Source organism: Hippoglossus stenolepis, chromosome 13 (assembly GCF_022539355.2).
Source record: "Hippoglossus stenolepis isolate QCI-W04-F060 chromosome 13, HSTE1.2, whole genome shotgun sequence".
In the NCBI taxonomy this organism is placed as follows: domain Eukaryota; kingdom Metazoa; phylum Chordata; class Actinopteri; order Pleuronectiformes; family Pleuronectidae; genus Hippoglossus; species Hippoglossus stenolepis.
The window spans coordinates 15,575,650-15,587,867 of NC_061495.1; the positions used below are offsets into that span (position 1 = coordinate 15,575,650).

Here is a 12,218-nt window from a genome sequence, read left to right on the forward strand (position 1 = left end):
TACAGAAATATTGTGAAAAATTATGAATTTCAAATCCTCGATAAGCTGCGTAGCAAAAAATTCTTGACATCAGATATTGGATTGGACATCTCGGTTTAGTTTAACATCTGCTCTGATTCAAAAACCTGATCTCGCAGCCTTGTTCGTCAAAAGAGACACACACACACACACACACACACACAAAAAAACAAAAAAAAACAAGTCAGCCCTTAAGGTCACACCATTTCTTTCTGTTCGCAAGCTGGTCAACGTTTGAAAAGCTAAAAACACAAGGATCAGCTGACTTGGACGATTACCAGGTTTTGTCATTAGTGCTCAGACAATGACCCGCTCCTGTCCTCTGTACGTGTTTCTGTTCATGCTCTCCGGTATAACAGCCACTGGAATGACTCCGAACTGTAAATAAAACAGAATTGCGAGCCGTGTATTTAGCCTTTGTCTGCTAACAATCTGGAGTGTGTCTGACTATGTGGATGATAATGTACTGTTTATCTTGATAAGCCCTTTTTACGTCATGAGAAATTACTTGGATGTGTTGGAGGAGAAAGGTACGAGACAGTGGGCATGCTACAGGAGCTGATTCGGGATCAGGTGCAGTGCTTTGTATGGGGAGTGGGGCTGAGGACAATCGTCAAAAAGAGGCCTTGCAGAGAGCCTCCACATGCAGGTCATGAGAAGAGGTTAGACATTTTCATTTAACAGAAACAAACAGGGACACGTTGTCTCCGTGTTGGTGAGATGTCAACCGTCCTTCTATATGTTTTTTATGACCAAGGTGAGGGATTTAAAATGTCATATATCTATTGGTTCACCAATTATGACAATACTTTAAAGGTAACATCCAGTCAGCGTGTTTCTTGACAACAAAAAGGCCTGAGATTGATCTTTTAGTTCAGTGGTAAAGAAAAGATTATGTTTCGGTTTTCAAGAAATGGTGATAGGATTTAGTCCTTTATTACAAATTTTGCTGTCATAATGATTTTTTTAATCTGCAGCCGGAAAAGAGCTAAAGCTCTTGAGGTCAAGAGGATAGAGGACATTTTTCACAGCCATATCTTTTTTTTTTTTATACTTTATTATGACTGGATAGTACCTTTAAATTTTACAATGACAAAAGTATCAATGTCTGGAGCAACTGTGACAAATATATTGATCCAGTGCGGAAATTCCAATGTCAGTTAACTTGTTGCTGAAAAGTGACCAGAATCTGAATGAGGTTTTGGTTAAGTGCCTGAAATAACATCTTTGGTTAAGACAAGTTTAAGACAGTTTCACGTTTTGTTCTGTGAGATAAAAATCATCCCATCTGTGCTTTTTTACTATAGTCATGTGAATGAGGTGGACAACTGGTTAAAAACTGAATTTACAGAGAAACAGTTTCAATTTACAGTTTCATGCTTTGGCATCTAAGCGGCGTGTACCTGTCTCAATGTTCCAGATGGAAGTCAAAATTATTTTAAATGTTTTAAAGCTTTACTTTTAATTTATGATCATCAAGCCCTGATATACTGTTCACCTAAAGCTGAAAGGATCCGAGATTTGGTTGTTAACTACCTCCGCCAAGAAGCTTATGTTTTTGCCCTGGTCCATTTGAGTTTTTGTGTGTTAGTGAGCAGGATTATGCAAAAGCTACCAAAGAGATTTCCACATAACTTGTTAGAAGGGCGAGACAGGGGCCAAGAAAGAACCCATTAGATTTTGGCACGGATCGGAACAATAAGCCAGAATTTCCAGGTAATAATTCATGGAATTTGATGAAAAAAGAAATCTGGCTTATCTAGGGAACTGATATCAATGTACAATTTGGTGCTGCTTGATTGAATTCAAGGGGACTGTTGGGCCTTGGCGGAGAATTGTGCTTCAGTTCTATTGTTATGACATTTTACTCAGTAGTCTGAATGGGCAAAGGGAAACTTATTCAATAAATAAATTATTAATTTATAATAATTTACCGGGTATAAAAACTAAAATTGCGTGCACCCAAAATGTCCCTAATTGCATATAATTGCAAATGTGTGGATGTACTCAACCTTATTTTATCCTCCAAATAGGTTATGCTGTCCTGGGGTTTGTATACATTTTCAGAGATAATTAATAATTGTCAAAGAAATCAGTAAACACGGTTAGTTTTCCTTTGATATTGAGATTCCTGGTGATATCGTAGAAACGCATCCTGTCTGTTTCCTGCAGTGTTTCACAGTTTAGCCAGGTGTTTGCATTTTACTGATGCTAATTACAGCAATGGTTTGATTCCGGTGTCAATGGGTGAATATTATCTCACAAAACAAACTGAGGGGAAAACCATAAACCTGTGTTAAACACATCAGAGCTTTCACCATGGACACCAGAACCACATTCAAAACCCAGCTCAGATTCTAATGGGATTGTGGCCAACAAACCAGCACAGCACCTGGAGAGGAGGGACGGGGACGGGGGGGGCTCCATAAAGACCTCATCGCTGCACCAGTCTGTTAGGTAGACGTTTAGGGTAGTTGTCAGCAACACACACTCATTCTCTGTCTCATACACACACACATACATACATGTGTAAAGACATGCATACAGGCTCACACACGCCCACACATACTCGCAGTCTTGAAGCACAAACCCTTTCTCTCTCTCTCTCTCTCTCTCTCACACACACACACACACAGTTGCAGCTAATGATTTTTTTTTTTTTACACATTATTATTCAGAGAACACATTTTCTTCCTGTATGAGAGACTCGGAAACAAACAGAAAGGATGAACATTAGAAAGAGAATATGATTGTGTTATTCCATAGTCAGCCAGTGCAACAGAAACCAAGAATTGGAACACAGTGTAAAAAAGCGTAGTAAGAGAAACTCAGCCGTGAGGAAGCCGACCTTCCCTCTCAACAAAGGCTGTGGCATTGTCCCCTTTCCCTAGCAAAGGGACTGGTTGACTCCCTTTGTTTGTCTGTTTGTTTACTTATTTATTCGTTTTGATTGATTTGTGTGTGTCTCTCGTCTCAAAGCGCTGCAGAGCGTCCACAGGCACACAGCTCCCGTGGCTGTACTTTTCCACATCCTCCGGTTGCCATGGTGAGGGAATCCCCCAGCCCCGGCAACCTCACCTCCTCCTGGCAGCTCCATCACTCCTCATTGGCAGGGCTCTCCTCCAGAGGCGTGATGGCAGGGAGGCCCAGTCCTGTTGCATTGTGGGATGCAGTGAGGCTGGCAACAGTGTGTAGGAGTACGAGGACCAGCAGGCAGAGTTTGAGCCGGCTGTTACACAGTCTGCAGGCTGCTGAGGAGCTGAGGGAGGTACGGTGCTGGCATGGCGGGTGAGTTCTTTTCAGGGTCCCCCGGGTTCGGTTGTCCACTTTCAAGTCCCACCGCACATCGCAGCACTCTGCATCTGGGTCCACACCTGACGGATAGTCCTCCAACAGCCCTGCAGTTGGTTTTTTGGGGGGTGATGGAGATAGAAACAATTAGCTCACAGCTCACATGTTGTCATTTTTCTATAGCCTGTATTTGCTTCCTGTCACAAAGACTTAATGCTTCTCGTCTGGCCGCCCCAACAAGATCACTGGGGACCAAAACATGTAAAGCACAATATAAACAGAATTCTGTGAGGATGTATTATTCCCAGATTGAAATGACAAAAGAGCTGAATGTACTAATTCAATTAAATACGAGAAAATAAAGAACCACGTTCACAAATTTGACAACATGGGTCAAAAATGACCCGACTCAGTTTTTATTTTCTATATCTTTGCAGTAAATTAATTTCGTCATTCAGAATTTCAGGTATTCCTCAATTAACTTGTTTTTGATCATGACAAATCTTTTTTATTTTTCCTTTGTTACTTTTTGAATAAAAATCATTTTTGTATTACTTCCTTTCTAATGCAAAACATGGATAAAAAAATGACCCGTATTCATTTCCTGTGTTATTTCATGCATGGCTGAGTGTTTCTTCAAGTCTTATTTCACAATCCATTAATATTGAGAAAGAGAAATATGTACAATACTAGTTAGCTTTTAGCTGGTTGACATATTCTTTTCTAGCTAGCTAACTATAGCTAGATCAACACAATAAAACTTGGAACACAACAGTATATACTAAATAGACTGCTTGATGTGCATTTGAAAATATTCTTGTGCTTTTGATTTTCTTTATCCAGAGTGTTAGTATTGCAGGTCACAATCATTCCAGATTTATGGCTGAAATGCTCATAAAGATGCTGCATGAAGATGAAGATGAGGAGCCAATTCTTGGTCTTGATTCTGAGTCTGAAATCTCTGATGCCGAGGACCTAGACTTTGTTTCACAGGATCAAGCTGGAGTTGTGGGTGGGTCTTGGAATCCAGCTCTCCTAAATGAAGAAGGCTCCTTTGATGACATAGAAAACTCATCTGAGGAGTCGTCTGAAGAGGAAACTCCGACCCAGTCCAATAGATTGAGTAAAAATGGGTCTTACTGGAACAAGCATCCCTCCACTTAGGGAAGAACAAGAAGCCACTCTGAAGTAATGACTGACTGAATTTAACACTAGTGAAATGCCACATCCTGTACAACCTCACTTCTCTATTCTGTTCTGCTGCAGCGTCCAGGCTGAATCACTGTAATTAACAGTGTATTTTACAACCAGGCCTTTATCTACACTAGGAGTGTTTTTTTATGTACAGAGCCTACCAGACATGTTCTTTTCTGTATGAAGAACAAATGGAAACACAAAGTACATAGTAAAGACCCATTCAAAAAAATGCAACCAAGGCATTAAGTGGCAAAATGTAGTGCATTTACTCTCAGGACTGAGATCACAAACAGCAGACTGACACTTTCCACTGTCATCATAAGCAAAGAGGGGTTGGTCATGGACTGTGTGCAAAAGACGTTAGCCCACTCTGACTGATTGACAAGAGGGATCGTGTAATTAATGCAGCTTTCTGAAAAAATCTGCATCTCGAGTTCCCGTATTTGCATCATGAATGACAAAATATTCACATGCATAAATACATCCCGTCTTATTCGCTAACTGTGCATATTTGATCAGTCCTGCTGAGTGCATCAGTATCTCCACACAGCAAACTCTATTTTTTGAATTGATCATCATGACCATGATAAGGTTTACGATGGTCCATGTTTTCCTCATCATCAAACGACCTGATGAAAAGCCCAAAACCAATGAATGAATCCTGCTGACAAAGTTTTAAATACGTTTTCCAGAGGCTAATATATTTTATTCCTCTACCATTTATGTCCAATTGTCCTGAAACACACATCACTGAGTGGCACCATCGCTCTGTGTCATCGTCCGTCATTACAATGGACAAGGGCACTGTTGTTTCTTCTAAGTCAGTCTCTGCTACACGGTCATAAAGACCCTATAACTGGTGCAGCAAATGGGTATTGATCCACAGCTGAAAATAGTCCCTGGTAATCTTCTCCTGTTTAAGTAACATTTGTCAAGCGTAACTGAAATGAGAGCTTTTTCTCCGATTCTATATTTACAACTGTATATTAAAAACAAATAATAATAATTACAGTATATTTCCATCAAAGATTCCTCTGTATTGTACAAGGCAGGTTGGGGGAAGTCTGAATTCATTGAGGGACTGACGAGCACTTTGTTGGTTTTGTAAACAAGAGTAAAATGGTCCAACAAAAACACAACAATCAGTTATGATCCAGAGAATCAGACAACAGTTGTCTCCATGGTGATGGAGGTCTGGGATGCAGGGAGACTGACTTTCATGTCGAACTCCAAAACCTGAATGTAGCATTTTCATGAATACATTTCAAATTCATGTGATTAAGTTACAAACAAGGGACTTTCATTTATTCAATGTGACAAACAGGAGAAGAAAAAACGAAAAGAAGAAGATTGTGTTTTTGTGCCAGAGAGGTGAGAGAAAAAGTTGTCTCTATTTATAGCACATCCAAACGAAGAGGAGTCATCTTCATTTAATAAAGAAGACCAATAAAGTCAGTAGTGCTGCATGATGACACTGAATCCATTAACTCATGCATGTCAGCGTTTAACTTGTAACCCGCATGTTAATATATGCACTGACAAGCACTTTGTTGGTTTTGGTCTTTTCATGTAACTTGTCAATTAAACAGAAACATTGGATATCTTCCATTTTAGTAACAGTCAGTGAACTTAAGTGAGCAACCTTAACATTGTAATTTTACTTTCACATCTCATTCTATTATTATAGTGACCGTGGTACTCTACTCGACCACCAGAGGGCAGAATCAGCATGTTATATGAAATATGAGCTTGTTGTGTTAATCACATTCTGGGAATAAAAAAAACACATCAGATCACATTGTGTGGGACTCACCTCTCGTGTGTGTGGAGACGAATGTGTGGTTGTAACAAGGTAAAGCTCTTGTGTGACTCAGTGTGTGTCCCACTTGTTGTAAGCACTAACACTGTAGTCATAAACTACACTGGCCCACTGAGAGCTATAAACTATTCACTACAGACTTCCTGTCACCGTCTCCCACAGTGCAGCTCACTCCTGAGTAATTGGCAACAATTAGCCCAGTTGTCATGGTGTGTTACCCTGTTACGCTGCTAATTAAACAGAACATCCTGTAACTGTAAAGTAACAAGTGTTTGCACTGGGTCCAGCTGCAGTTGTGTGTCCCACTGAAGGGTCATCGAGCGAGACACTGTGCTCCGTACTTGCTCATTAGGAGTAAAGGAAGTCACTTCGTCAAAGGGCATGATCACTAGTACTCAGGGTGGGCCAGAGGTGGTGCAGAGGTGAGCAGCGCTTGTTACTTGTAGCTCTGAATCCCAGGATTTAGGGAAGTAATGCTCTTTTATCCCTCAAATAGTCAACAAAGCACTTCAGCCCAGCTCCTCAGTGCCTAGTGGTTGAGAGCTACAGTTGCACAGAGCAGCTGCGTGACCTGCACACATGCAAATCAGTGAAATACGATACAGAATGAAGGAGAAAGACAGATTTGCAGGGTATCTTTCTTGTACCTGTGCATATAAAACTGGGGCTGCCTCCGTGAATGAGATCATCATTGTCGGGCAGGACGAAGGGGCACCGCTGCTGCACCTCCAGGCAGTACTGACCACAGGGGATTCGCTTGCTGCAGTGCATCTGGGTGGTCTGGAAGTACTGAGAACACAGCCAGGGCTTATACACCATCTATGGTGGGAGACAAGAGGGGTGAGTGCAGAAGAGAGAGACAGGAGGAGGAGGAGGAGGAGGAGGAGGGTACAGAGAGAGAATATTGATGAGTAAGAGGGGGTTGTTTCGGACGACGAGCACACTCTCCAATGCACGTGCATCATCCGTGACCTCAACAGTTATTGATTCACAGGACTGAGCAGAGATCCCGGTCATCCTGACATGTACTGTTAAATATAGGTTGTGGAGTATTCGCCCTTTGTCGATGAACAGTGTTAGTCCCAACCTCCTCCTCTGAACAACTGAGTATTATGGGATTGGTGGTGTGCATGACCATCACCAAAAACCAGTATGAGTAAGACTTAAAGCACCAGAGGACCTGCAACTTGTTTCATTCACAAAGAATCGTATAAACCAAAACTTTTTTTACATTGTTACAATAGATGGACTCCCTTCAGAAAACAGTTACTGATAAATTATAGTACTAATATTTCCTGTAGCCGTTTAGACTTTGTTTGCACCAGTTCTATTTGTAAACAAGAGTAAAATGGTCGAAGAAAACATCGTCAGTTATGAGCCAGAGAATCAGACAACAGTTGTCTCCATGGTGATGGCAGTCGGGGATGCAGGGGGACTTTTTATCAATACATTTCAAATTTATGTGATTGAGTTACATACAGGGACTCTCATTTGTTGAATGTGACAAACAGGAAAAGAAGATTGTGTTTTTGTGCCAGAGAGGTGAGAGAAAAAGTTGTGCCTCTATTAATAGCACATCCAAAGGAAAAGAGGAGTCATCTTCATCTAATAAAGAAGACCAATAAAGACAGTAGTGCTGCATGATGACACTGAATCCATTTACTCATGCATTTCAGCGTTTAACTTGTAACACGCATGTTAAGTACACACATGCACTGAATGGCCAATGTGTTGACGTATGGGAAACTGTTACAACACGAATCTAAACACAACAGGATGATCTATCACCACCGAACTCTTTACAAAATCAGCAGTTTAAGTTATTGGTGTTGCAGTCGTGTCTGTAAACAGCAGAAAGACCTTTTAAAATTATTATCACTTCACCAACTTAATAAATCAAACAGGTAAATAAACCAACCAGGGCCTGAGTTGCACAATGTCGATGTTTGTGTGCGCAGTCATTTGTTGATTTTTTTCTCACCCATTTACTCAACTCTGCAAGTGCACAAGTGGGGACAAATGATTTACTTAGCACCTTATTTTCCCGCTCCCATGTGAGGAGGTGCTCGCCTCATTGTGTGGTATTATCACCTGCAGCAATTAGCTGCCATTTCCTGTGAACCACTCCAGTGACTGTGTGGCAAGCTAGCACCTGCTGTGATCGCATGCCTGGAAACAGTGCAGCAAGCCCACCATCACTCCCCCACGTATAACATAGGCTGCGTGTGTGTGTGTGTGTGTTTGCCAGAAAGAAAGATCAAAATAAATAGAAAGAACATCACTGAACACATCAAAACCAAATATAAGCGAACGATATAACAGTTATTGAAATAGGCCAGAAATATACAAATCAAAAAAGACTATGAATCCACAGTATAAATACAAAGCTTAATTATAGGTGTTAAATGTTGCAATCCAGCAAGATTCAGGAAAAACTGTGAAGAAGAAAAGAGGCGACAAAATGAATAAATACAACTCAACAATTACCATTGGAGGAAAGGCTTAAGATACTAGAGCAAATAATAACAATAATGATCATGTTGTGTTTAAATCATAAAACATCTTTGCACATCTTGTAATATTTTTACAGAATTAAACTTTTAACAAATTTCTTACATGTTCACTCTTTTGAGTTATTTTGTTTTTTTACTCTTTTTTATTTCCCCTTGACTCTACTCTGTGACATGGCATCAGTATATGTTTCATTATACAAGTAACTCTGCTTATAAACACACAAACATGTGATTCAAATAAGAACAAAAAATAAATGCAGATAATATAGAATTTGAATTGAGACAAATTACATTAAAATATTGAACCATTGTCTTGGTCAGGAACTCAAATAGCCTTTGTGATTATAATGGTCTGCGTAACAGCAGCATCATAAATGTAATGTATTGTTGTATCCAGATATAGATTCAAAGTAATATGTTAATTTCTATACGCATGACTGAACATGTGCACGTACTGAGGCTGTGCACACATTCATAATGTACAGTAAGTTGCTACATGGAATAATTAGATTTACAGCCGAAGATAAGGTTATTTCCTGAGGACAACACACACACACACACACACACACACACACACACACACACACACTGCCCTTCTTTCTAATCTGTTATCACTATGTAAATGTCACCGAAAATGTGGTCATGTGACCGTCTGTCACATCTTGTGCACCTCGTATGTTTGGATGTGTGCATATGATTGCCCAGGTATGTGTGACGTTCCAATTTCATGACGTGCTCCTCCCCGTGTTTACTCGACTGCTCGTCATGAAGCCGTCAGCACTTGGCGATAAAGACAAACTGAGTTAAAAGCTGTTTTTTTCTGTCATTCGCCAAAATATCAACACACAACAATGTTATTACAAATCAGTGTCGAGTGGCGTCAATGCTGGCATTCATCAGTCCCTAAGGAGTCATTTGCACAAAGGCTTAAGTCAAATGGCAGTGCATACATCTGCCAACAGTTCCCTTAAATTCAATCAAGCTGCACCAAATTTCTAACACTTAAACTTATCAGTCCCCGAAATACGCCTGTTTTTCTATGTCAAAATTATTCCCTTGGAAATCTATGAAAATGTCAAATTCTGCCATAACTATAAAAATATTCCTGGATCCACCTACTGATGTGGATCCAAACCAACATTTATTAGCTTCTCCCCTGACCCACTTCGCATCCTTCCACCAAGTTTCATGGTAATCTGTCCTGTAGTTTTTGCTTAATCTTGCCGAAATAACCACAACAAACAAACCAACAAGCTGTGTCTCAATTCGTTGGCTGCATCCTTTGGAAGACGCATTTGTAGACCAATTACATCACAGTGGCGTGACTAGGCTGTCCCAATAGGACAAATGTGTCCCTCAACCCCCGGGCAGCGGAGGCTCCACCGGGTGGATCCTCGAACCCCAACATATCCCAAGATTCATTGTGCTTTGGTGAGGAGCTGAAGCGAACTGAGCTGTAGCTTTGTTGCTAAGAATGAAGGCTGCCTAGGACCAGGTCCTCCGAAGGATGCGGCTGCTGAATTGAGTCACAGTTGCAGACAGGGGTGAACACATCGACTCCTCAGCAGGGGTAAAAATCAAAAGTGGAATAATCAATAACATCACAGCTGAAGAGATTATCTTTTAACGCCACCTACAACAAATACTGGAACGTATGAAACGTGGCCACCCTTTCCCCATCTGTTTACACAAACTAAGACCTAAGTTAGAGGTGAACCCAGGACCGTGAAACTACAACAAAAAAGGTCACCGTATAACATCTGTCTGAAGTGCAACAGATGTGGAGCACAAGAACACAACTCCTCTTGGCCCTTTGCCTCACATTTGTGTCCTTTAGCCCTCAGCAGCAGTTAGTGAAGCCCACCGCTGCTGCAGCACAGATCTCCACTGCCTCAGCCATCAGTCTACTGTAGAACCATGACTAGTAATTCATCACCCGGCTGTCAAATCTCAGAGAAGGAGAACAAGGCAGCGAGTCAGAGAGATAGGGAGAGGAGTGTCATGATGGAGATAGTGAGATGCACTCTTTCTTCCATTTATATAACTTTCTCCTATCTGGTGCGTTCTTTCAACAGCTTGGGGAGAGAGTAAAATACTGCCCTCTCCTCAATCACTGACTCAGAGTGTTAGAGGTCGGCCAGCCGGCTCTCAAATTTCTCCTCTCCTTCTTTCTGTCACCGTTCAATTCCTTTAACGTCTCTTATTTGCTTCTGCTGTTTTTCTGTACCTCCTGTCACAGGGTTATCTCACACATTGAGGCTTGGACATGAAGGGTCCCAATAGAGGCCTCATGGTTTTGTAGGCTCATTCCGCTCTGTAGGCAAAGTAGAAGACCCAAGGAAACACAAATGTAAAAAAATCTAGTTTCAAATAATGGTGCTGTCTGATAAATAAACACTTGTTATCAAGGTCAGCATGAGGTAAAATTGCCAGAGGGGGGCAAAATTCCTACAGGCAGGGTAAAGGGTTTACATTCATCAGAATCACTACTACTCTGTGGTTTTGTCTGACACTGACGCTACAACTCATAACCACAGACTGTATATAAAGACAAATGACATAGCAGAATCCAAAAGTGAAGCCAAAACATTTCAATTGCCCCCTGGTGGCTGGCTGTAGTATAGCTCATAACTACACATTTAACGTTTTATTTTCTCAAAGATGGCATTTCTTGTTGTCCTTATCTCAGAGATATTCGTTAAACTGTTTTTACACAAAGTTTGTGTTCAATTAGTTGCTTGATGCTAAGACGATGAAGCTAATACTGAATCGCAATTGGTCGAGTGTGTTTATCGGTGTGACGTCCACAATGCAGCTCCACTCAATGATCACTCCTGTGCGGACTCTGGACTGCGGCAACCATATCCGGGATCATTTTGGCTTCATTTTTAAACAATGGGAGGTAGTGGAGACATGTTGTACATTTTTATATACGGTTCATATCTTAGATATTTCACAATAACAGCCTGCCAGAAACAGGAGGGTTTTTTTCCGGGGAAATATCGATGCAGGTAGTTGTGAACTATTAATTAACACTACATCCAAACACTGAATTTACATTCAACTTTAAATACTAAATTGATCAATAAAACAGGTAAATGAGGTTCTGACTTTAAGTGACAGCAGCACAGGAATGCATCAGACAACAAACAAATGTTTCACAAACATATTTCAATATAAACCTCCCCCAACCAATTAAATGCCTTTCGTTTTACAGTTCCTAATTTTCTGTGTTTAGTTTTTTCTTGCATAATGGCTCATAATCATAGGGTTAGCAGATTCCTGATTACTGCTGCCCACATGTTGAAGTGTCCTTGAGAAAGAAAACTGAATCCCAAATTGCTTCGTGTGTGTGAACATGGGGCAAATTTTGCATTGAG

General features: G+C 40.8%; 1 protein-coding gene across 1 annotated transcript in view; it reads right to left on the reverse strand.

The window, feature by feature from the left end:
- Window positions 1-1,395: 1,395 nt before the first annotated feature.
- The window catches only part of LOC118119631 (NALCN channel auxiliary factor 1), an 80,291-nt gene continuing 69,468 nt past the window's right edge, over window positions 1,396-12,218 (reverse strand). The window contains exons 2-3 of the mRNA XM_035173743.2: window positions 6,973-7,144; window positions 1,396-3,416 (exon numbers count right to left, since the gene is read on the reverse strand). Of these exons, the coding sequence (XP_035029634.1) occupies window positions 3,115-3,416; window positions 6,973-7,144 (474 nt within the window). The 3' untranslated portion in view covers window positions 1,396-3,114. The remainder of the gene's footprint in view (window positions 3,417-6,972; window positions 7,145-12,218) is intronic.